The 26,383-nt window shown below is 46.3% G+C and overlaps 1 protein-coding gene across 2 annotated transcripts in view; it reads left to right on the forward strand.

Annotated features, from left to right (window-relative positions):
- LOC116983323 (semaphorin-3E-like) overlaps positions 1–26,383 on the forward strand; it is a 144,438-nt gene that overhangs the window by 61,929 nt on the left and 56,126 nt on the right. For both annotated transcript variants that reach the window (XM_033037029.1, XM_033037030.1), the window contains exons 2-4: positions 10,073–10,233; positions 17,180–17,242; positions 23,483–23,602. In XM_033037029.1, coding sequence (XP_032892920.1) covers positions 10,073–10,233; positions 17,180–17,242; positions 23,483–23,602 — 344 coding nt within the window. The remainder of the gene's footprint in view (positions 1–10,072; positions 10,234–17,179; positions 17,243–23,482; positions 23,603–26,383) is intronic.

The raw sequence follows: 26,383 nt of genomic DNA on the forward strand, positions 1-26,383 counted from the left end.
TGTCTGTAAATATGTTGAACTGGAGAGGCACAGTAGTGCAATGGTAGAGTTGCTGCCTTACAACGTCAGGCACGCTGGATCAATCCTGACAATGGGTGCTGTCCGTGCGGAGTTTGTACGTTCTCCCCGTGACCTGCGCGGGTTTTCTCCGGGTGCTCCGGTTTCCTCCCACACTCCAAAGACGTACAGTTTTGTAGGCTAATTGGCTTGGTAAAATTGTAAATTGTTCCTAGTGTGTGTGGGATAGTGCTAGTGTACGGGGATCGCCAGTCAGTGCGGACTTGGTGAGCCGAAGGGCCTGTTTCCGTGGTGTATATCTCTAAACTAAATACAGCGTGGAAACAGGCCATTCAGTCCACCAAGTCTGTGCCATCCAGCAATCGCCCATACACTAGTTCTATCCTATACATGGCAGGACAGTTTTGCAGAACCACAAATCTGTACGTCTTGAGCGTGCCGGAGGAAACTGGAGCACCTAGAGACAACCCACGTGGAAAATACAGACAGCACCCACAGTCTGGATCGAACCCGAGTCTCTGGCGCTGTACGGCAGCAACTCTACCGCTCCAACATTGTCTGCCCAGTTCAACACTTTTATAGACTGTGGGCAAAGCTGTTGAAAGGAACTTTAAAAATAGCAATGTCTTTCATGCCTTAATGCATTTTACTCTTTTGCTATGGAGAAAAAGGGGGTTAGGTTGCTTTTGTTGGCTGTGGCTGTTGGCTTTCTCTGAGAAAACAGTGTGTGATGTCAGGACCACACTGTGACAAAGCAGTGAAAGAGGGCCAGGGTGGGTCAGACCAAGCCTCTTTCCAACCGGCATATGGAAACATTTTGCCTTCAATGCACTATGATTGTCAGAGGAACATAAAGAGGTCACTCAGTCCTTTGTTCCCATCCTCCTATTCAGCGATATTACAGTTTCTCTTTATATCACCATGATACCCAATGCACTCCTCAAATAAACATCTATTGATCTTGATGTTGACATTTTTTTCCCACACCCTGCCTCGATCAATGTAATAGGAAAGGCTACATTTATTGTCCACGACCCTGTGATTGTACCCTTAACAAACATTCTTTTTAAGATTACATCCGACCCTTTATAGAAATTTTTCTTTCAGCGGAGAAAGTACTTTCTCCGTCAATACCTCGAACACCTAAATTTGATATGAAAGACATACATGGGGTCATAGAGTCATACAAGACGGAAACAGGCCTTTCGACCACACCGACCAACATGCCCCATCTACACTGGTCCTGCCTGCAATTAGCCTCTCTAAACCTATCCTATCCATGTACCTGTGTAAATCTTTCTTATTACCCTGCCATAGTACCCCGTCTCAATTACCTCCTCTGGCAGTGTGTTCCGTAAACCCTTTGTGCAATAAAGTCAGCCCTCGGGTTTCTATTAAATCTTTCCCCCCTCATCTTAAACCTATGTCCTCTGGTTCTCGATGCTCCTTCTCTGGGCAACAGACTGTGCATTTACCCGATCTATTCCCCTCATGATTTTGTACACCTGTATAACATCACCCCTCATCCTCCTGCACTCCAAAGAATAGAGTCCTAGTCTGCTCAACCTCTCGCTCCAGCTCAGGCCCTCGTGTCCTGTCAACATCCTCGTAAATCTTCTCTGCACCCTTTCCAGCTTGACAACATCTTTCCTCTAACATGGTGCCCAGAACCGAACATTGTCATGCAATCCATCTAGACCATGCCAGCTCACAGAGTAATCGTACTCCTTGTAACCTTGTATTTCCATCAAGCCACCACATTGCCCTCCCACAAGATTCTGCTACTTACCACCACTGGGGAAGATATACAATGGCTACTAAACCGACCAAGCTGCCCATCTTGGCAATGTGGGAGGAAACTGGAGCACCCTTGGGAAATCCAATTGGTCCTAGGGTGAACGCACACACCTCACAGTGACAGCACCGGAGGTCAGGATTGAACCTGTGCAGTCGGAACTTGAGGTGGCAGTTCTACTAGTTGAAGGATTTAGTTTACTTTAGTTTACTTTTGTTGCTTGCTAACTAGTCAGCGGAAAGACTATATATGATTACAATCGAGGCATTCATGGTATACAGATACAGGATAAAGGGAATACCATTCAGGGCAAGGTAAAGTCCGATTAAAGATAGTTGGAGGGTCTCCGATGACGTAGATGGTAGGTTAGGACCACTCGCTAGTTGGTGATAGGATGGTTCAGTTGCCTGCTAACAGTTATGAAGAAACTGTCCCTGAATCTGGAGGTGTTTAAGAAAGAACTGCAGATGCTGTAAAAATCGAAAGTAGACAAAAATGCTGGAGAAACTCAGCGGGTGAGGCAGCATCTATGGAGTAAAGGAATAGGTGACGTTTCGGGTCGAGACCCTTCTTCAGACCGACCCGAAACGTCACCTATTCCTTCGTTCCATAGATGCTGCCTCACCCGCTGAGTTTCTCCATAAATTTTGTCTACCTTCTGAATCTGGAGGTGTATATTTTCGCACTTCTGTACCTCTTGCCTGATCGGAGAGGGGAGAGGAGTGATCGACCTGACTATGCCAAGGCAACGTGAGGTGTAGATGGAGTCAATTGAAGGGAGGTTGGTTAGTGTGATGGTCTGGGCTGCGTCCTCAATTCTCTACAATTTCTTGCGATTTTAGGCAGGGTAAATAGAAAGAATGTGTTCTCACTCAAAGAGGGTTTAATGCCTGAGTTGTCAGCGGACTGAAGGAGACCAAATGTAAAACAGTGCCCCTGTGTTATTACGGCGGCAAGCCTGAGGCAGATGTCCATGTCATCGAGCTTCAGTCTCCATGACCAACTAACCGGTGTTAGTGTGTATAGATATTAATTGGTCTTGGAGCCCCGAGTGAAGAGATGTTGACAGGGAAGGAAAAGATCATGTGGCTTGTTCACCTTTGTGACCTAAAATTACCAACCAACTAAACATGGGGAAAGACTAAGGCCATTGTATTTGGTTCCCTGCCCACCAACCATTTCCCCGGCAACTGTCTGAGGCTGGAGACAATTGTTTGCCGATATCTGCCGGAGTTTCGCATGATCCCAGCCCTGCTTCGACTCACACTGTGGGCGGCTTGACTGTAATTATATATAGTCTTTCTGCTGACTGGATAACAAGCAACAAGAAAGCTTTTCACTGTACCTCGGTACTTCTTCTTCTTCTTGCGTATAGCGTGCACAGCCTAAAGTTGTAAGACAACTTGTTCTGTTTGATCTTCTGTTTGTGCACGCCAGGTTGATTGCATTTGTTGAAACAAGTTGGACCACGTGAAGGTTGCAATCTCCCACCCCTACTTTGGTACACATGACACTAAACTAAACTAAATCTTCATTTGTGTTTTAGTTTAATAGAGTCATGGAGTCATACAGTAGTACGTTGGGAGCACAGACCAACATGCCCACACCGGCCAACATATCCCAGCTACACTAGTCCCAGCTGCCTGCATTTGGTCCATATTCCTCCAAAACCTGTCCTATCCATGTAGATATCCATGTAGATATTACTGTTCCAGATGCTTCCGATCCACCGCCTTACCACCCGTACTCCCTGAATTTTAACTCAAACCTATCTAAATGCCTCATTAAAGCCGCTATCGTATCTGCATCCTCCAACATCACCCCTGGCAGTGCGTTCAAGGGCCCTAATGGCCCAGGTTCACTGTTCGCATTCCTGTATCCCTCTTCCCCAGCCAACAATGGGCCATAGTGGGCTCCACCCTTCCTGAGGTCATCTGTTGCCGGCCCTGATTTGTTCTGGCTGTTTCTCGCCTCCAGTCTCCCCTCCCCCCCCTTTACTTTTGGTCTGAAGAAGGGTCCGACCTGAACTGTCACCTATTATTTTTTCTCCAGAGATGCTGCCTGACCCGCTGAGTTTCTCCAGCATTTTGTGTCTATCTTCTGTACTGTTCCACGCTTTAAAGACTTGGGAGGTTGGGTGATTTTAGTCCTTGTGCCATGCAGTTACAAACTGCCGAGGTTCCCCCGAGTGGTGTCCGACAAGCTGCTGAGAGGGGCTGCTGTGTGATGATTCTCTCCCGCTTCTCCCGACACATCTCCACACAGCCTCTCACCGCCCGCTACAAATGATCTGCGAGGGAGACAAAGGCTGTCAATGTGGGGACAATATCGGGAGCGGAAGATCAGATCAAAACTAAAGTGATGGCAAACAGGCACATGAAAACCTGGGCTTAATTGAAAGGATGAAGCATGCCAACCTGAGATGCCAGTCTAATTATAAATGACTGGTGGTTCTCTTCTCCTTTCTACCTGAGCCACTCTCTCACTCGGGACAAAATGATGCCCTTTCCTAACTCTCATCTGCAGTTCCTCGTTTCCACATCTTAATTCAATCCAACCAATGTTTGGGTATGATATTTGTCCAGTAACATCTAAATTCTAACCCATGAGTCTGTAGCAGAGATTGACAGAGAGGGATTGTTAAGTTGCCCCAGGAAAGAAGCAAGGGCCGATAAAAAAAAAGTGCAAGGGCCCCATCGAGGTAGATGGGAAGATCGAGAATGCATCCTTAGCAGGGAGGAGATCTGCTGCACATTTATTTTTCAGCAACTCCAAAGGAAGCCATAAGGAAGCTCTCAGCTTCCACCTTACATCACTGCCCATTCCCATTCACACCTCACTGTCTCTGCCTCCAGCACTGCTCTAATGAATCCTACACGAGCTTGAGGAGCGACACCTCTTCTTCCATCTTTACAAACTCCTGACTCAATATCAAATTATGTAACCTGCATTCTCCGTCTGTGTCTGGTTTGGCCATTTCACAGAGTATATGAGTTGTACATCACAGAAACAAGCACATCGGGCCACTGTGCCTAAACTGAACATCTTCAAATACAGCGCGGAAACCGGCCCACCGAATCTGCGCTGACCAGCGATCATCCCGTACACTAGCACTATCCTACACACGAGGGACAATTTACAATTTTACCAAAGCCAAATAACCTACAAACCTGCACATCTTTAGGGTGTGGGAGGAAACTAGATCACCTGGAGAAAACCCATGTGGTCACAGGAAAACCGTACAAACATCATACAGACAGCATCCATAGTCGGGATTGAACCCAAGTCTCTGGCTCTGTAAAGGCAGCAACTCGACCACTGCACCATTGCTCACCCTTCTAACTTTGGTGTTAGGTGGCCCTGCAAGCACTTGAGAGCAGCCTGCTCCAATATAGGGGTTAGATTATCGGGGATCTGTCTGATGGTGTGGTTGGCTTGATATGGCTATCCCCCTTTTAGGGAGTCAACAATGTCCAAATGTTATGGCATGGAATTAGAGTAAAGGCCGATGCACGGGAAGCAGTGGGATGGAGGGGAATGGGAATGAAGTAGCTCGGATGAGGCGGACACAGAAACCAGAGTAGTTCTTTTGTGGAAAATACCAGCTGAACAAACGGATGGTGTCCGTCTAGCTCTGACAGCTCGGGTGAGTTATGTGTCAGATCTGCCAAGGACCGGGGTGTAAATGCTACAGAGATTAGTCGATTTCATCACCTTCCCGAGATTTATGAATGGGAATAGCCCTGAACTCTCTTGGAATTCACAGGACTCCTGTGCTGAGGGGAAAGCAGGCATGGTGTTAGATGAAAACCACAGCTAAACACTTCTTCACCACCAGAAATAAATAAAGTGACAATGTTTAAACGCAGATAAAGGAGACCAAAATATACTTGGACACCTTTGCTGTCTGACTGTGTTTGTGGGGGGGGGGGGGGGGGGTCTCCAAGTGTGTAGGGAGGACCTGCTGATGCTGGTTTATACCAAAGATAGACACAAAATGCAGGAGGAACTCAGCAATCAGGCAGCATCTCTGGAGAAAAGGAACAGGTGACGTTTGGGGTCTGAAGAAGGGTTCTGGGACACAATGGTGGACGGGTGAGGCGAGGGACATCAGTTCGTTGGACAATCCGGAGATCCATGGAAGGTGATGGCTGGAGGCCCTGCATTAGCCTGGGGCTCGCCTGGATCGAGCACCGCTCATAAGATCCACAGTGCGGACCAGACTGGATTTTGAAAATGGCCCCAAAACTTGGTGCCTCTTCCATGAAGTTTCAGTGGACTATTTCTGTACACTTTGCTAATTGGGGATTGTGCTTAGGTATAGGAATACTCTACAGTCTACTGGACCGTATGCATGGAGAGAATTTCACTGTGACAATAAAGCACCAATGGATTAGTTCATGACACCAAACATTTAATCAAACACTGCGATTAGATACGGGCCCAGAACAGTTTATTAAACAAATTCCACTGAACTAGTTCAACCAAGCCAGAATGAAACCTCTGGTCAGTGTATGATGCCAGTTGTGAGCCCCTTGTGATAAAAAACCTTTCTTCTACAGCACTGCTGATGCTGGTTTATACCGAAGATCGACACAATGTACTGGAGTTGTAACTCAGCGGGTCAGGCAGCATCACTGGAGAAAAAGGATGGGTGACGTTTCAGGTCAGAACCTTTCTTCAAACTCTGAAGAAACGTTATTGAGTCTGAAGAAAGGTTTCAACCCAAAGCACCACCCATCCTTTTTCTCCAGTGATGCTGCTTGACCCGTTGAGTTCCTCCAGCACTTTGTATCTTTCTTCTACATCAGCGTTTGAGTCTTGAACAAATGTTGCTGTTTTTTTACTTACTCTGTGCAAACAATTGGTTTCAAAGTTGAGTGAATATTGAATGCGGTGAGATATAATTTTCCCTGAGGTTACCCTTGGGCTTTAGAATTTAAAGTAATTGGTTAGACCAAACCCTGGCAAACTGCCATTTTTCTATATGATAAACCAAAGATTAGAAACAAAGGTAGTTTGAATGAATGAATAAGTTTATTGGCCAAATGAATGAATGAATGAATGAATAAGTTTATTGGCCAAGTATATTCACATACAAGGAATTTGCCTTGGTGCTCCGCCCGCAAGTGACAACATGACATACAGTGACAGTTGAGAATAACACATAAAACATCAAACATTAATAATAAAACATTATCAATGTTTAATGTTTTATATGTCATAGAGTCAAACAGTGTGGAAACAGCGTGTCAAAGACAAGACAGGCTGGGACTCTATTCTTTGGAGCACGGGAAGATGAGGATTGATCTTATAGAGGTGTACAAAATCATGAGAGGAATAGATTTGGTAAATGCACGGAGTCTCTTGCCCAGAGTAGGAGAATCGAGAACCAGAGGACATAGGTTTAAGGTGAGGGGGAAAGATTTAATAGGAACCTGAGGGGTAACTTTTTGGAACGAGTTGCCTGAGGAGATAGTTGAGGCATGTATTATCGCAAAGTTTCTGAAACATTTCGGCAGGTACATGAATAGGATAGGTTTGAGGGATATGGACCAATTGCAGGCAGGTGAGACTAGTGTAGATGGGACATGTTAGTTGTCGTGGGCAAGTTGGGCTGATGGACCTGTGACTCTATGGCTCTAAGAGGCCATAGCTTTATGGTGAGAGATCCGGGTATTCCATTCTGGAGCCTTCAGCACTAAATCCAGGCTGATGTTCCAGTAATGTTAGAGGCATGGACTTCCTGGTGGGCCTCATCCACCTTCCTAGGTCAGTGGAAAAGAACCCCTGGCACTATTTTAAGGAGGACAAGGGAATGGACTATTTTTGGAGTCCTCACGAATATGCATCACTGAACTAAATTTTCCTGCTGATGAATGCACTGCTGTTTGTGTGGGTTTGCTCTGCATAAATAAGTTGCTGCAGTCCCCGAATTGCCACAGTTACCTCACATCACCGATAAAAAGTGGCTTGTTTATTAGTTTAGTTTAGAGATACAGCGCGGAAACAGGTCCTTTGGCCCACTGAGTCCGCATCGACCAGCGATCCCCGTATACTAGCACTATCCTACACACAAAGGACAATGTTACAATTTTTACTGAAGCCAATTAGCCTACAAACCTGCACGTCTTTGCAGTGTGGGTGGAAACCGGAGCACCCGGAGAAAATCCATGCGGTCACAGGGAGAATGTACAAACTCCAGACAGACAGCACCCGTGGGCAGGATCGAGCCCGGATCTCTGGCACTGTAAGGCAGCAACTCTACCACTGCGCCACTGATTGTGATTGTGAATGCCAAGTATTTCTGCCTTTGATCTTCCTCCATCCCTCTCCAAAGGAGATGATGAGTGTGTCGGTATCCAGGACATTTCCTCTCAAAACCTGCCAGCATTTCATTCAGATTTTCCTTTTCTGCATTAATAAAAAATCCACAGGAAAAATTCACAGGCATTAATAGTAGGAACTGAAATCCCTCCTAACCCTGCTCCCCACCAGAACTTGGAAATGTTTCATGGAGCAGCAGACCCCTGTGGTTGAAAACAAAATAAAACGATGATTCTGGGAATCTGAAATAAAAGCAGAACATTCAATAAAACCCAGCAGGTTCAGTAGCTTCTTTGTAAAGCGATTTAAATTATTTCCGTTCAAAAGGCTCTTGGTCAGAGCTTATCCTTGACCTGAAACATTAAAGGGCCTCTCCCACTTAGGCGTCATTCGCGCATGATATACGCGACATCGTTTACGCGTCACGACATGATGCGCACGTCATGACGCGCACGTGATGCGCGCATGGCGTGCATTACGCGCGCATGGCGTGTGGTGAGGCGTGGTGGCATAGGCAGTGATGCGCGATCGTGCGCGGCACCCCAGGATTTTGGGATTCACGAAATCTTTGCGTGCCACCTGCGTGACCCTTAACTCTTTCTTCTGTTTCCATCAATGCTGGCTGGGGACACTAGATCCTGCAGATGCTGGAATCTTGAACAAAAATCAAACTGCTGGAGGTACTCAGCTGGTCAGGCAGCATCTGTGGAGAGAATGGACAGTCTTTCAATTCCCTCCACAGATGCTGCCTGACCTGCTGAGTTCCTCCAGCAGTTTGACTTTTGTTCAAGATTCCAGCATCTGCAGTCTCTTGTGTCTCCACTGTACAACTCCAACCAACACTTCCTCCAACACATGATACAAAGTGCTGGAGTAACTCAGCGGGTCAGGCAGCATCTCTGGAGAAGATAGATAGAAATTGGATCCCAAACCACTTTGTCCATGTTCTTTGGAGATACCACCTGACCCGCTGAGTTTAGTTTAGTTTAGCGATACAGCATGGAAACAGGCCATTCAGCCCACTGAGTTCACGCTGACGATTGATCACTAGTTCTATGTCATCCCACTTTCGCATCCACTCCCTACACACCAAGGATAATTTACAGGGGCCAATTAACCTACAAACTCGCAGGTTAATTGGCCTTTAGTGTGTAGGGAGTGGATGAGAAAGTGAGACAACATGGAACTAGTGTGAATGATGGGCGGCATGGACTTGGTGGGTTGAAGGGCCTGTTTCTAAGCTGTGTCTTTCAAACAATCAATATTTGCACGACAAAGTTTAGTTTAGTTAATTATCACATGTACCAAGGTGAAAAGCTTTTGTGTTGCGTGCTATCCAGTCAGCGGAAAGTGTATACATGATCACAGTCAAGCCATTTACAGCATACAGACAGAGGATAAAGGGCATAACGTTTAGTGCGTCAAAGGCTAGTAAATTACGATTAAAGATCATCCGAGGGTCTCCAATGAGGTAGCTGGTAGGTCAGAACCACTCTCTAGTTGGTGATAAGATGGTTCAATTGCCTGATAACAGCTGGGAAGAAACTGCCCCTGGATATGGATGTATGAGTTTTCAAACCTCTGTATGTCTTGCCTGATGGGAGAAGGGAGAAGAAGGGGTGATCAGGGTGAGACGTTCTTGATGATGCTGGTGGCCTTGCCGAGGCAGCGTGAAGTGTATGGTTGGCTTGCGTGAAAGTCTTGGCTGCCTCCACAATTCTCTACAATTTCATGCGGTCTTGGATGGAGCTGTTCTCAAACCAAGCTGTGATGCATCCCGATAAAACACTTACTATGGTGCACCTGCATTAGTTGGTGAGAGTCGACGGGGACATGCCGAACTTCCTAAGCCTTCTGAGAAACTAAAGAAAGGAATCAAAGAGTTTACTGGCAATGTTAAACATCTAAACACTGCTGTTACTTTTGTTTCAGACCTGCAGACTGCCAATAGATCTGTTATCTTCTTTGGTCACCGTGGCTTCCTGGATTTCCGTTCCATGTTTCTGGATGAGTATCGCGATGAGCTGTTCATTGGAGCCAAAGATACCTTGTACTCCCTTCAACTTGACCAGCCAGCCATTGATGCCAAGGAGGTAACTCACTCTCGGTCCCTATTATATCATTTGTATGCTCTGGGGCATACTTCTCTGATGAAAGAATTACTGACATTTGTTTTAGAGGCCAAGAAAGCGCACCAATGCCTCTTCTTTTATAGAAGGTACAGGAAGTTTGGCATGGCCCCAATTTTCTACAGGTGTGCCGTATAAAGCATTTTATCGGGATACATCACAGCATGGTTTGGGAACTGCTCCATCCAAGACAGCAAGAAATTGCAGAGAATTGTGGACATAACCTAGACCATCACACAAACCCACCTCCCTTCCATTGACTCCATTTGCACTTAACGCTTCCTCAGCAAGGCCACCAGCATAATCAAGGACCGGCCTCACCCTGGTCACTCTCTCTTCTCCCCTCTCCCAACAGGCAAGAGAATGTTTGAGGAATGGATCTTCCTGTCTTTATTAAGGATTATGGAAGGAGAGTCAACCGGGATTTTGGATAGACACATGAGGAAAAACTATTTGCAGGGCCCTGGGGGAAAGGGCAGGGAATTGGTACGAAGGTAGAAGCAAGGAACTGCTGATGCTGGTTTACACAAAAGGACACAAAGTGCAGATGTAATTCAGCGTGTCAGGCAGCATCTCTGGAGAACATGGATTAGTGACATTATTGGTCAGGACCCTTCTTCAGACACTGTCTATCCAATGGCCATCTGAAGAAGATCCCCAACCCGGAACGTCACCTATCTATGTTCTCCATAGATGCTGCCTGACCTGTTGAGTTACTCCATCTCTTTGTGTCTGAAGGAGGGTCCCAACCCAAAGGTCTCCTATCTATAGGTACACAAAATTGCTCGGGAAACTCAGCGGGTGCAGCAGCATCTATGGAGCGAAGGAAATAGGCGACGTTTCAGGCCGAAACCCTTCTTCAGTCTATGTTCTCTTGGGATGCTGCCTGACCCACTGAGTTACCCCAGCACTTTGCATCCTAATTGGAAGGAAGAGGTTGCTTTACAAAGAGCTGGCACCGCCGTGATGACTGAATGGCCTCCTTCTGTGCAGCAATTACTCAAACTCTGTTCTACGATTCCATGGAGCTGAATCAAATTGACACAGGAGGGATTAATGTAATAATCAAGTAAACATGTGGGCAAGGTTGAAGCGTAAAGTGAGTTTGAGGTGATTCAGGGGGGGTCATTAATCAGGTCGTGGTCTTTCATTGTATTCCTGGTCCAGCAAGAAATGTGAGGTAGAAATAGAATGGCATAACTATGTATGTGTTGCATCGTAAATCAAATGGGCAATGTTCTTCTAATTAGAGGAGGTAGTCGTATGGGTAAAGGCAGCTTTCAGCCCTTAGTGGGACTGTAATAACAAATGTTAAAAATTAGCCTAACTTATCCAAACATACAATGGAATGATATCAATACAGGACCACACACAGCTCCCACACTCCCATCAAATTTTTAAACCATGTACAAGGCGTGATTCAGGAATGTAATGGACTATGCCCCACATCTGAAGAAGGGTCTTGACCCGAAACGTCACCAATCCTTATTCTCCAGAGATGCTGCCTGGTCCACTGAGTTACTTCCGCGCTTTGTATCTTTTTGCGTAAACAAGTATCTGCAGTGTATTTTTTCCTACCTTCATTCCAACTCCCTGCTCTTTTCCCCAGGTTCCTGCAAATAGTTATCCCTCCCATGTCTATCCAAGCCCCTGGTTGACACTGCTCAGCTTCAAGTCTGAGTGAGCCCAAAGGCATTTAGGACAAACTGAATTGGCACTCAATCCACTCAAAGCATTCCTTCCTTCCTTCCACCATTAGAGCGAAGTGTGTACTATCTACAAATATACACTGCGGCTTCTCAACCAAGTCGGGCTCTTAACCAGGTCAAACAGCGCCAGAGACCTGGTTCAATCCTGACTATGGTTGCTGTCTGTATAGAATTTGTTCTCCCTGTGACCATAAGGGGTTCCCTTGGTTTTCTCCCACACTCCAAAGACGTGCAGATTTGTCGGCTAATTGACTTGGTAAAATTGTAAATTGTCCCGTGTGTGTGTGTAGGACAGTGCTAGTGTACGGGGATTGTAGTCAGCGTGGACTCGGTGGGCCGAAGGGCCTGTTTCCGTGCTGTATCTCTAAACTAAACTAAACTAAACTAAACCAAATCCAAGAAAATGCTCCCCAACAGGACTGTGGGAAGACTTCACCAGAAGAAGGTGGCTCACCAACACCTTCTCCAAGGGTAATAAGAGATGGACAACTAATACTGGCCTTGCCAACAATGATCAGATTTTTAAAAAAATGTTAAAAAAATGTATGAATTAAAGGTGGAAACCATGGTTACAATGGGCATTGTTAGTGACTTTGTCATCTCTTGTTGCCAGGAGTTGGGCCAACAGAGCATTTAATCCCAATGCAAGGAAATGCACCCGTGAAAACAGAGAACAATGAGTGATTAGATCAAGATGATTTTCAAGATGATGATTTTCTTTGCTACTGTGGTTGCTTTAGAAACGCCTTACTCTCCCATTTCAATAAATGTTATTCCACAGAGCCCAGCAAACAGTTGAGGCCAGCACTGAAACTAATTGGAAATCGTCCGGCTTGCCAGAGTAAATAGGCAGGAAGCCATTTCTCAATCAAGACTCTCCTTGCGCACAGTCACGTTGTGGAGGCTAAGGCCCCAAGTCTCTCCCGGCCGTTCCTCAGGCAGGGTCACCGGGATGGTTGGAGCTACTGTACCTCGAACGCAATGCGATTTCCCCCTGCCCTGACTCCACAAGACAAACATACAATCCCCCGCGGCTCCGCTGGTGTTGTTTATGTTTTCATAATCTCTGTTTGTTGCGATCTCTTCCCAGAAGTGCTGACTTCCTTGTTGACTTAGTCTTGTCAACCTATACAGCATTCCCTGTCAGAAACCGGGCGTATTATCCCCATGAGCCTGGTGATAAAACAAGCAAACCTCACGGGCCTGCGCAACAGTCATCCATACTTTTCAAAAACACTCCCAACGAAAAGCATTTCTAAAACAATGTTTCAACGTTCTCTGGAATGTCAGAAGTTGAGGGGAGACTTGAGAGAAGTATAAAAATTTATGGGAGGCATAAATAAAGTTGACAGAATCTTTTTCACAAGGCGGAAATATCCAACGCCCAGGGGCCATTGCTATTAGGTGAGGGGCAGAGTTAAAAGGAGATGTGCGGGGCAAGTATTGATACACGGTGGGTGGTTGGAGCGTGGAACACACTGCCAGGGGTCTGGTGGAGGCAGATACAATAGTGGCTTTCAAGAGACTTTTAGATAGACACATGGAAAAGCAGGGAATGGAAGGATATGGGTAATTTTCAGGCAGATGAGATTAGGTAAGTGCAGTATCGTGGCACAGCGGTAGAGTTGCTGCCTTACAGTGCTATAGATCCGGGCTCAATCCTGACTACGGTTGCTGTCCGTCCAGAGTAATCAAACCTGCTCATCTTTGGAGTGTGGGAGGAAATTGGAGCACCCATAAAAAGGCCACATGGTGACAGGGAGAACGTACAAACTCCATACAGACAGCACCAGTAGTCAGGATCGAACCGGGGTCTCACATACTGCAAGGCAGCAACTCTACCTCTGCGTCACCATGCTGCACTGATCTGCCTGCACTTAACCCATATCCCTCCATCCCCAGCACATCCGTGTGCCAGTCCAGAAGTCTCTTACAGGGGTCGATGTGGCAGATGGGCTTACTCTTCTGGGAGCTAGTATAGGCCGAAAGGGCCAAGTGGCCTGCTTCTTCTGTACTATACTGTTTATGTGTAGAAAGAAACTGCAGACGTTGGTATATATAGATAGACACAAAATGTTGAAGTAAGTCAGCGGGTCAGGCATCTCTGGAATAAAGAATGGGTAATGTTTTGGGTCAGGACCCTTCTTCAGTCTGCAAGTTTACCAACTTTATGATTCAATGGTTCAATGATTCTATGATTCAGTTCAGCTGTTAAAGCGTCTGCCCGTGACCTCTCAGGAATCCCAATCGACAATGATGTCCATTCATCATAAAGCCATCCTTGGGCTCTATTGTGTTGGCATGAACCATTGGGTCTATGCCAGGGAGAACTCTGCTGGGGGGAGGGGGGGAAGGAGGGCAGTTCTGCAAGGCATGTCATCCTTCACACTGATCAGCGCTGGAGTATAGCGTGCCGAACTGTAATAGAGAACTTCTAATTTAAGATCCTATCACTTGGAAGTATTTAGCTGGGTGCTGTTGAAAGGAATGAGGCTGCAGTTGCTCAAACCCAAACCAGATGATCATCTTGCAGATAATGGAAACCTGCACACGGACCTGTGATGTGGCGAGGTGTGGGAGCTAATACCTGGCAACAATCTCCCACGGGCCCAGTTCTTGTCTTTTCCTATTCCGACTTTCTCCTGTTTAAATGAACAGCTGCATGTAAAGCAATTCCTGCAGTCTTGCTGTGCCATATCCCATCCATCCCATTCCTCCCGCACTCGCCCCCTTTCATATGTTGACCAAGTAACACAACGTTTCCCTAGGTCCTTGTGCGTTTGAGGCAAGTGAAACCAAACTCTCGGCTGGGAGATCGCCGGAGGCTGGTATTAATCTGAGGTCATCGTAGCCCAAGGCAAACGGTGAAGTGAAATTTAATTAACTACATGGAAAAATGAAGCAAAGCCAAAAACAAATAACCTTCAAAATGAAGGGAAACTGATCTACCAGGATCACTCCCATTACCCAAATCTCTCGTCTTATACTAATTAGTTGTGTCAATGTTTGGCTTGGCTTTGATTGCCTAGTATTGGAGGACATGGATCACACATGGACCTCCAGTGAAAGATGTGTTCAGCACTTTCCCTGAATGCAGCTTAATAGGAATCACAAGAGACCAGTGCCTGGGACATTGCTGGGTGGTGGGTGTATGGAACGAGCTGCCGGAGGAGGTAGTTGAGGCAGGGACTATCGCAACGTTTTAGAAACATTTAGACGGGTACTTGGATAGGACAGGTTTAGAGAAATATGGATCAAATGCAGGCAGGAGGGACTAGTGTAGATGGGACATGTTCGCTGATGTGGGTGAGTTGGGCCATATGTCCTGTTTCCATGCTGTAAGACTGACTCTATGACATTCCAAACATGTCACGGTTTGGCATCTGTAGTTTGCAAAATATCTCGCTGTAACTATCGTAGACTCATAAAGTCATGTAGCACAGAAACATTAAAGTCTGATTAAAGATAGTTTGAAGGGCTGACCAAGACATCCGGTCTATTAGTCTTTCCTCGAGCAGCTCGTTCCAGATATTCACCACCCTTTGTATCAGAAACCTACCCCTCAGACCTTCTTTAAGTTTCTCCCCTCTCACCTTAAAAGCTCCATCCAAGACCGCAAGAAATTGCAGAGTTGTGGACACCGTTGACTCCATTTACACTTCACGCTGCCTCAAGGACCGAGAGTCACTCCCTTTTCTCCCCTCTCCCGTGAGACAGAATTACAGAAGTGCGAAAACACACACCTCCAGATTTAGGGACAGCTTCTGCCCAGCTGTTATCAAGGAACTGAACCATCCAATCACCAACTAAAGAGCAGTCCTGACGTGCCACCTACCTCATTGGAGCCCTTCAAACAAATCTTTCATCAGACTTTACTGGACTGTATCTTGCACTAAACATTATACCCTTTATCATGTATGTGTGCACTAGATGGCTTGATTGTCATCATGCATAGTCTTTTCGCTGACTGGAAAGCACACAACAAAACAAAGCTTTTCCCTCTACACGTGACAATAGTAAACTAAACTAAACCTGTGTACTGGACCTAGTTCTGGACTTTCTCACGCTCTGGGGAAAAACATTTCTGACTATCTGCCTGATTTATGCCCCCCTCATAATTTTATAAACCTTTCAGCCTTGAATATTCCAGTGGGAACAAAGCCAGCCCATCCAATCTCCCCTGAGAACCACAACCCTAATTCGAGGCAACATCCTGGTGAATCTGTTCAGCGCTCTCTCTCTCTCATTCTCTCTCTCTATTTGCCACCGTATCCATCCTGTAGTGTGGCGACCTAAACTGTAAATCTTATTCTAAGCCATCCTGTATCTCAGGGTCTGACCATCGCAGTATCTGCTTGTCACAATGTCTATCAGTAACTAAACATTTGAAACCAAATGTGGGGCAACTTGGCGACTGGAGTGGACTGAAGGAGCTGTTTCCATGCTGTATCTTTAAAATAAACTAAATTGGATCAATGATGCACACTCCATTTGCTGTTATTCCACCACTCGGCTACACACAAGGGTCCCGTTAACACAAGGGTCCCCATACAGCGGGCCAATTAACCTACCAATGAACCATTTGCATAGGCTTGGGCGGCATGATGGCGCAGCGGTAGAAGCTTTTTCCCTGGAGGGCATAGTTTTAAGGTGAGAGGGACAAGGTTTAAAGGAGATGTGCGGGGCAAGTTTTTTTTTTCCCCCACAGAATGTGGTGGGTGCCTGGAACACGCTGCCGGGGTGGTTGTGGAGGCAGGTATGGTCGGGTCATTTAAGAGACTTTTGGAGAGAGGCAACAGTATGCATGGAATGGAGGGATAGGGATTAAGGGAAGGCAGAGGAGTTGGTCTTGCAATCATGTTCAGCACAGACAATGTGGGCTGAAGGGCCTATTCCTGTGCTGCACTGTTCTATAAGTTAAGTCATGTCAGATTGCACAAGATCTCAGTTTGGGCGGCATGGTGGCGCAGCGGTAGAGTTGCTATCTTTGAGCGCCAGATAAGGATGGATGAAAAATGCGTCACCAGATATTAATGGTAAATAAAAGTCCCGTTGCGGCAACATCGAAAGGTAAGGTTAATTAGTGATTAACACGCTTTAAGACAACATCCAGCAAGATGGACTTCTGTGCGTGAATCGCTTCATTGGATTTATTGTTATTTAATTCTACTTTAACGATTCTTTTCCTTGTTCTCTTGCAGATTTACTGGCCTGCGCTGCCCGGTCAAGAGCAGGAATGTGCCCTCAAGGGAAAAGACCCATTTGTAAGTGTAAGGCATTTAATGTCTATAATAAAGTCTAAAGGGGAAAATATCATTCAATAGATTTGCAATGAAAAGGACATAGGTTTAAGGTGAAGGGGGAAAGATTTAATAGGAATCCGAGGGGTAACTTTTTTACACAAAAGGTGGCGGGTGTTTGGAACGAGCTGCCGGAGGACGTAATTGAGGCAGGTACTATCGCAACGTTTAGGAAACAATTAGACAAGTATCTGGATAGGACAGGTTTAGAGGGATATGGGCCAAACATAGGCAGGTGGGACTAGTGTCGAAGAGTCATGTTTTTATTTTATTTTTATTTTAATTTTATTTTTTAATCAAAAATATTTATTCAAATATTAAAATTGTATTTACAATACAATAAAACAAAACACCACCATAATACAAGACAAAACAAATATGCTAAGCAACTGCTAAACAACTATATTGCAATCCTTGTCCAGGATACATTCAACCCCCCTCGGTGCCCAGCGGTCGCGGAACTCCCTCAGGGTGCCCGTAGACAGGGCGTATTCCCTTTCTTTCCGCACCCGGGCACGGACGTATCCCCGGAAAAGGGGCAGGCAGCCGGCTCGGGTAGAGCCCTCCACCGTCTGGCGCCTTGACTCGCGGATGGCCAGCTTGGCCAACGAAGAGTCATGTTGGTTGGTGTGGGCAGGTTGGGCCAAAGGCCTGTTTCCATGCTGTATGACTATGACTAGATGTGTTTTAGAACAGTTCCATATACAGTAGCTAGGCATTGATCTCTTCCCATTCATGCAATCGATTGTGGTGGCACAGTGCCGCGGCAGTATAGCCGTTGCCTCAATGCCCGTGACCCGGAATCAACGTGCTTTGTCTGTACGGAGTTTGTATGTTCTCCATGTGATCACGCGGGTTTTCTTCGAGTGCTCTGGTTTCAACCCACAAGACGTGCAGGTTTATAAGTTAATTGGTCCCTGGTGTGTAGGATAAAACTAGTATGTGGGGTGATCGGACGACAGATGGCACAATGGGCTAAGTGTTCGGCTGGCAACCGGAAGGTAGCCGGTTCGAATCCCGCTTGGAGTGCATACTGTCGTTGTGTCCTTGGGCAAGACACTTCACCCACCTTTGCCTGTGTGTGAATGTGTGTGAATGTGTGTGAGTGATTGGTGGTGGTCGGAGGGGCCGTAGGCGCAGATTGGCAGCCACGCTTCCTTCAGTCTGCCCCAGGGCAGCTGTGGCTACAGAAGTAGCTTACCACCACCGAGTGTGACTGAGGAGTGTATGAATAATGCGATGTAAAGCGCCTTGAGTATTAGAAAGGCGCTATATAAATCCCATCCATTATTATTCATTATTATTATTGATGGTTGGCACATACTCGGTGGGCTGAAGGGCCTGTTTCTATGCTGTTTCTCTAAACTAAACTACCCTGACTGCTGGTGCTGCCTGCACTGAGTTTGCAAGTTCTCCCTGTGACCGCCTGGGTTTTCTCCGGGTGCTGCAGTTTCCTCCCACTTTCCAAAGACGTGCGAGTTTGGAGGTGAATTGGCTTCTATTAATTGCCCCCAGTGTGTAGTGTGTGGGTGAGAAAGTGGGATAACATAGAACCAGTGTGAATTTGTGATTGTTGGTCGGCATGGACTTGGTGGGGCGAAGGGACAGTTTCCCCACTGTCTCTCTAGATGAAACAACACTAAACTAAACTAAACTGAACTAAATTGAACTGAACTAAACTAAACTAAACTAATCAGCATTGCTTCTGATTTCCTCTGGGAATTTGCCACTGCTTACATCCTAATCTTCATCTGTAATGGCCATTCACGCTCCTTTACGAACTCTTTAATGGTTTCCTGCAATCCCAGAGAATGCAGGGAACTCAAGGCAAAGAGAAAACCTTTATCTTACACAAAATGCGGAACTTGGGAGCCCCCTAGCCCTCAACACCAAGAAAGATCAAAAGAAAGAGTCACAGTGGGGTTCCCAGTCAATGCGTTGGAAGTGTGGTCACTGCTGTAATGTTACACTGCAGCCAACAGTGCACCACAAGTTACAAGGATGAGAGAATGATTAGATAATCTCTTCTTGCATAGGGATAAAACCTGATAAAGCAGCACAGAGTCGCTACCTCACAGCTCCAGTGACCCCAGGTTTGATCCTGACCTCGGGTGCTGGCTGTGCGGAGTTTGCACGTTCTCATTGCGACCGCGTGGGCTTCCTGCAGGTGCATTAGCTTCCTCCCACATCCCAAAAATGCTCAGGTTGAACGTAGAACATAAAGCAGAGGAAAGGGCCCTTCGGCCCACAATGTCCGTGCTGAACAATGCCAAGACCCGTAACACATCTGCCTGTACGTAATCCATATCCCTCCATTCCCTGCATATCTATATGCCTATCCAAAAGCCACTTAAATGCCACTATTATACCAGCGTCCACCACCACCAACTGCAGTGTGTTCCAGGCGCTTACCAACCTCTGTGTAAAAAAACCTGCCCTGTACATCTCCATTAAACTTTGCCTTAAATCCATGCCCTCTAGGATTTGATTTTTCCATCCTGGGAAAAAGATTCTGACTCTCTACCCTGTCTGTGCCAGATGTTAATTGGTAGATTACTTGGTCCGCTGTAACTTGCCCTTGTGTGCGGGTGAGTGGTGGAATCTGGAGACCGCTGAGAGCAGTAAATGAGGAGTGTATCATCGATACTATTTAGTTTAGATTAAAGATACGCTAATTCCGCGCTAACCATCAAACACCTGTTCACACTAGTTCTTTGTAAATCCCACTTTCTCATCCACCCCCCACACACTATGGACAATTTACAGAGGGCCAATTAACCTACAAACCTGCACGTCTTTGGGATGTGGCAGGAAACCAGAGCACCTGGAGGAAACTCGCGTGGTCACAGGAAGAACGTGCAAACTCCACACAGACAGCAGCCAAGGTCAGGACCAAACCCAGGTCTCTGGCGCTGTGAGGCAGCAGCTTTACCCGCTATGCCACTGAGTTGATGAGAATGTGGAAAAGACGAGATTGTAGGCCTAATGAAAGTTAGTGTAAATGGGTGTTTGATAGTCAGCATGGGCTCGGTGGGCTGAAGGGCCTGTTTCCATGCTGTATCTCTATCAAAAAAAAAGGAGCCTATCCTGGTATTTATGAATGAGCCTAAATAAACCTATACATTTTTGGGACATGGGAGGAATCTGGAGCACCCGAGGAAGCCCATGGGGAGAACATGCAAATTCCGCACATACAGCACCCGAGTTCAGGATCAGACCAAGGTCTCTGGTGCTATGAGGCAGCAGCTCTACCAACTGCCCTCTAACTGTGCTGCCCTATTCTGAGAGTCTTTATTTGAGACAGGGTCTGCATCAATGATAATCGGGAAGCCTTAAAATGACATTTGGATGTGTAAGAGAGAGAGAGTTACGTGGGCCAACCCTTCTATTTCCATTCCTCTGCACCCTAGCCTTCGTGATGGGTGAGACGTGAGATTCTACTGCTGACTGTGTTCCTTTGGCCTGCACTAGGGAACTGATCTCTGCTCCTCTGTTCCTAAGTCTGCCCTGTGTGCTTTCTTAGGCAGTGATGATATATTTTCATTTCTATTGGAGATTTTGATTCCCGTTTTCCAAGCTCAGCAAAGACCCTTTGGCAGCTCGGGAGGGGGTTTCTCCAAGGGTGCTGATCGCCGACAGGAGTACATACCTTCCTTAGAAGGTTTATGAAGTTCGGCGTGTCCCCAACAACTCTCACCAACTTCTCCTGATGCGCGTAGAAAGCATTCTATCGGGATGCATGGCAGCACGGTTTGGGAACAGCTCCATCCAACACCGCAAGAGATCGCAGAGAGTTGTGAACGCAGCCCAGACCATCGCGTAAACCATCCTCCCTTCCACCCCCGTCACTCCCTCTTCCCCCATTAGGCAAGGGGTGCAGAAGTGTGAAACGCACACCGCCAGATTCAGGGAGAGTTTCTTCCCAGTTGTTATCAGGCAACTGCACCATCCTATCACCAACTAGCGGGTGGTCCTGACTTACCATCTACCTCATTGGAGACCCTCGAACTATCTTTAATCGGACTTTAGTGGACTTCATCTTGCACTAAACGTTATTCCCTTTAATCTTCATCTGTACACCCTGGACAACTTGATTATAATCACATAAAGTATTTTCCGTTGACTCGATAGCCCACAACAAAAAAGATTTGCACTCTACCTCAGTACACATGACAATAATAGTAACAATAAACTAAATAATAATAAACTGAACATGTCCAAGGAGTAGACTATGTGTATCTCAATGGTGGTTGCTGCTGTACAGGAACACACTATAACAAAAGGCTGACCATATCCTCCCTGGAGACGGGGCAATGGGAAGGAGAACTGTTACATTAAGAGTATCATCAAGCCTTAAAAGGCAAAGAATTTCTAGTCTAGGGGCCTGGGTGAAACAGCTGGCACAGTGATCTAACAGTGGTTACATTTTCTCAAACGCTCTATTGCTTCCCTTCATTGGTTGCTGGCCCTGAGACACCACAATAGCTGACCGAGCCCCACAGAACAAGGACTTCCCTGGGCTCTGGTCACACAAGCTCCCCAGAAAAAAAGAGCAGGTGAAATAGGCCATCCAAGACCGCAGGAAATTGCAGAGTTGTGGACTCAGCCCAGACCATCACACAAACCGAACCTCACTTCCACTGACGTCATCTACACTTCACGCTGCCTCGGCAAGGCCACCAGTAAAATCAACAATGAGTCCAATCCCGGTCACTCCCTCTTCTCCCCATTCCCATCCGGCAAGAGGTACAGATGTGTGAAAACGCACACCTTCAGATTCAGGGACAGTTTCTTCCCAGCCACTAGAGAGCGATCCTGACCTCCCATCCACCTCTTTGGAGAACCTTGGATTAGTTGTAATTGAACGTCACCGGACTTTATCTTGCACTAAACGTTATTCTCTTTATCATGTATCTGTACACTGCAGGTGGTTCGATTGTAATCATGTATTGTATATATGGGACGGCAGATGGCACAATGGGCTAAGTGTTCGGCTGGCAACCGGAAGGTAGCCGGTTTGAATCCCGCTTGGAGTGCATACTGTCGTTGTGTCCTTGGGCAAGACACTTCACCCACCTTTGCCTGTGTGTGAATGTGTGTGAGTGATTGGTGGTGGTCGGAGGGGCCGTAGGCGCAGATTGGCAGCCACGCTTCCGTCAGTCTGCCCCAGGGCAGCTGTGGCTACAGAAGTAGCTTACCACCACCGAGTGTGACTGAGGAGTGAATGAATAATGCGATGTAAAGCGCCTTGAGTATTAGAAAGGCGCTATATAAATCCCATCCATTATTATTTATTATTATTGTCTTTTCACAGTCTGTTGGCATGCAACAAAAGCAGTTTTTCACTGTATTTCGGTAAATGTGACAATAAACTAAACTAGTCACACAGCACGGAAACAGGCCCTTCAACCCAACTCATCCATGTCGAGCAGATTTTGTAACTGTGCTAATCTCACTGCCTGCATTTGGCTCATATCCCTCTAAATCAGGGGTTCCCAACCTTTTTCATCCCGTTTACCCCTGGCAACTTTAATAGCACATAACAATGTTATTTCACTTATTAATGAACAACTAATAATGAACAGATACCGGTATACCAGAACCAAACACAGTCAGTCAATGAGAAAAAATATGTACGAATTCAGAATCAATAAATTTACCCCCTGGGTGGGCGACATTTACCCCCGGGGATAAATTTACCCCAGGTTCCTATCTTCGTTCCCATCAAAATAAATTTTAAATGCAGCCAGTACACCTCCTATCTTAAGCATCTACACGAGGCGCTGCCTCAAGAAGGCAGCATCTATCATCAAGGATCCTCACCATCCGCCATTCCCTCTTCTCACGGCTACCATCAGGCAGGAGGTACAGAAACCTGAAGGCCCACACCACCAGGTTCGGGAACAGGCTCTTTCCTACAACCATTAGGTTCTTGAACCAATCTGTCCCAATCATACCTGAACAGTGGGACTCTACGGACCAACTCTTGCACATTCACGGACAATGTCTTGCTTTTGTTTGCACAATTTTCTTCATTTCACTGTCTTGTAGAATCTTAAGTTCAGAGATACAGCGTGGAAACAGGCACTTCAACCCACCGGGTCCAGCGATCCCTGTACATTAACACTATCCTACACACTAGGAACAATTTAACTGGGCTGGGATCCCCGGAATGTTAATGCCTCGCTCTCCTTTCCCTTACAGAGTGACTGCGCCAACTACGTGCGGGTTCTGCACCCGTACAACCGCTCCCACCTGCTGGCCTGTGGGACGGGTGCATTTGAGCCGCTGTGTGCCTTGGTGTACATGGGCCACCGCGGGGAGGTAAGCGACTGTCCTGCTCCCTCGTAAGTCAGTGATTGTTGGGAATGTGGGGGGGGGGGGGGGCACTGAGCTGGGTGGAACGATCGAAGGGCGAGGGACTAGTTGGGACGTTGAGGGTTAATCTCCTCCCACGGACCCCCTGCAGAGCCAGGTTTATGTGTCTTTCCCCACTACAATTCACATTCATGTTATAGGAGCAGAATTAATAATAATAATAATAATAATACATTTTATTTATGGGCGCCTTTCAAGAGTCTCAAGGACACCTTACAAAAATTGAGCATGTAGAGGAAAAACATATAAGGGGAATGAAATAAATAGTAGAGACATGACTAGTACACAAAGTAAAGACAGAATTCAATACAAAACACAGTATGAGGCAATTAATGCACAGATGAAAAGGGACGGGGACGTGGGGCTAAGGATAGGCAGAGGATTAGGCAGAATTAGGCCATTCGGCCCAAGTCTACTCAAAATCATGGAACATTTACAACATTGGTGGCCATAAGGCCCATCGATACCGTGCTAACTCGTCACAGCCTTTGCCTTTCGGCGGCATTCCAGTGAATTTAGCAGCAACTGATTTAATATAGACTGAAAATATGACTGTGGTTTGAACCTAGAACAGTATTAATTACAGAGCTGCCTTTAGTTTAGTTTATTATCATCACAATCACAGAGATAGAGGGGAAAGCTTTTTTGTTGTATGCTATCCAGACAGCGAAAAGACTATACGTGTGTACAGTCGAGCCATCCACAGTGTACAGATGCAGGATATAGGGAAGATAAAGTCAAATAGAGTCTGAATAAAGATAGTCTGAAGGTCTCCAATGAGGTAGATGGAAGGTCAAGACCGTTCTCTAGCTTGTGAGAGGATGATTCAATTGCCTGATAACAGCTGGGAAGAAACTATCCCCAAATCTGGAGGTGTGCGTTTCACACTTCTGTATCTTGCCAGATGGGAGAGGGGAGAAGAGGGAGTGACTGGGGTGAGACTCATCCTTGATTATGCTGGTGGCCTTGCCGAGGCAGCGTGATTATAGAATCTTAGACAATTGGCAGTCATCGTTTAATTACAGCGAGCTGCCTTACAATAGAGTCATATAGCACAGGACCCAACTTGGCCGTGCCAACTAAGATGCCCATCTAAGGTAATCCCACTTGCCCGCGTTTGACCCATATCCCCTCTAAACACATAGCGTTATCTTAACTGCAGTAACAGCTTCCACGTGGGATTGTACTCCACAACTGGATTTTTTAAACCACGCCTACTTGTATTATGAGATTGCATTGCATTAACAACCAGCCATATTTTGTCAAGATTAGTTGATCTAGTTTATTCGACTCGGACATTGTGGGCCAAAGGGCCTGATCCTGTGCTGTTCTGTTTTACGTTTTATCCTCCACTACTGCATTTTCGGGTAAAAAAAGACGGTTGAATGATCGATGCATAAAAACTGGAGTAACTCAGCGGGTCAGGCAGCATCTCTGTAGAAAAGGAATAGGTGATGTTTCGGGTCGAGACCCTTCTTCAGACTGAGAGTCAGGGGAGAGGTGACCGAGAGATAAAGATGGCACATAGAACAAAAGAATGAAAGATATGCAAAAAGCAACGATGATCAAGGAAAGGTGGAGCCCACAATGGTCCATTGTTGGCTGTGGGATAGGCGATGACGAGAGTTATACAGGCAGTGAAACTCAGCAGGACAACAGTGAAACTAGTACGGCGGCTACGATGGGGGAGGGACAGAAAGAAAGAGAGGGGATGCAAGGGTTACGAAGTTAGAACAATCAATATTCATACCACTGTGTTGTAAGCTGCCCAAGCGAAAGATGAGGTGCTGTTCCTCCAATTTGTGTGCGGCCTCACCCTGACAATGGAGGAGGCCCAGGACAGAAAGGTCAGTGTGGGAATGGGAAGGGGAGTTTAAATGTTTGGCAGTGGTTCTTCATATTTTCATATTATCACATGTACAGTGAAATTATTTTTTTGCATTCAGCTCAGTAGGTTATCAGGATACATAAGTACAAACCCAGATTTAGTACAGAGTGTATGGAAACAGCCCACTGAGTCCATATGCAAGAATCGGCATCATTTTCAAAGTTCCAGTTTCACTGGGAGCTTCGGTTATCTCGCACACTCCAAAGACGCGCAGGTTTGTAGGTTAAATGGCTTTGGTAAAATAATTGTAAATTGTAAATTTTCTCACAGGGTGGAGAGTCTGTGGAATTCTCTGCCTCAGAGGGCGGTGGAGGCAGGTTCTCTGGATGCTTTCAAGAGAGAGCTAGATAGGGCTCTTAAAAATAGCAGTCAGGGGATATGGGGAGAAGGCAGAAACGAGGTACTGATTGGGGATGATCAGCCATGATCACATTGAATGGCGGTGCTGGCTTGAAGGGCCGAATGGCCTACTCCTGCACCTATTGTCTATTGGCCCTAGTGTATAGGATAGTGCAAATGTACAGGGTGATCGCTGGTCAGTGCAAACTCAGTGGGCCGAAGGGCCTATTTCCACACTATATCTCTAAAGTATAAAATTCCAAAGACGTGCAGGTTTGTATGTTAAATGGCTTCTGTAAACTGCCCCAGTGTGCAGGATAGAACTAGTGTGCGATCGTTGGTTGGCGCAGACTCTGTGGGCTGAGTGGCCTGTTACCACGCTGCATCTCTAAACTAAACTAAAAGCAGCTCTATATTTCATATTGATTTATATTCAACCGCAGTCATAAATTCCCTGTGTAATCAGCTGCTGGATCCCACCCTGATGGCTAGTCTGGGGC

This window comes from Amblyraja radiata, chromosome 18 (assembly GCF_010909765.2).
Source record: "Amblyraja radiata isolate CabotCenter1 chromosome 18, sAmbRad1.1.pri, whole genome shotgun sequence".
Classification (NCBI taxonomy): Eukaryota; Metazoa; Chordata; class Chondrichthyes; order Rajiformes; family Rajidae; genus Amblyraja; species Amblyraja radiata.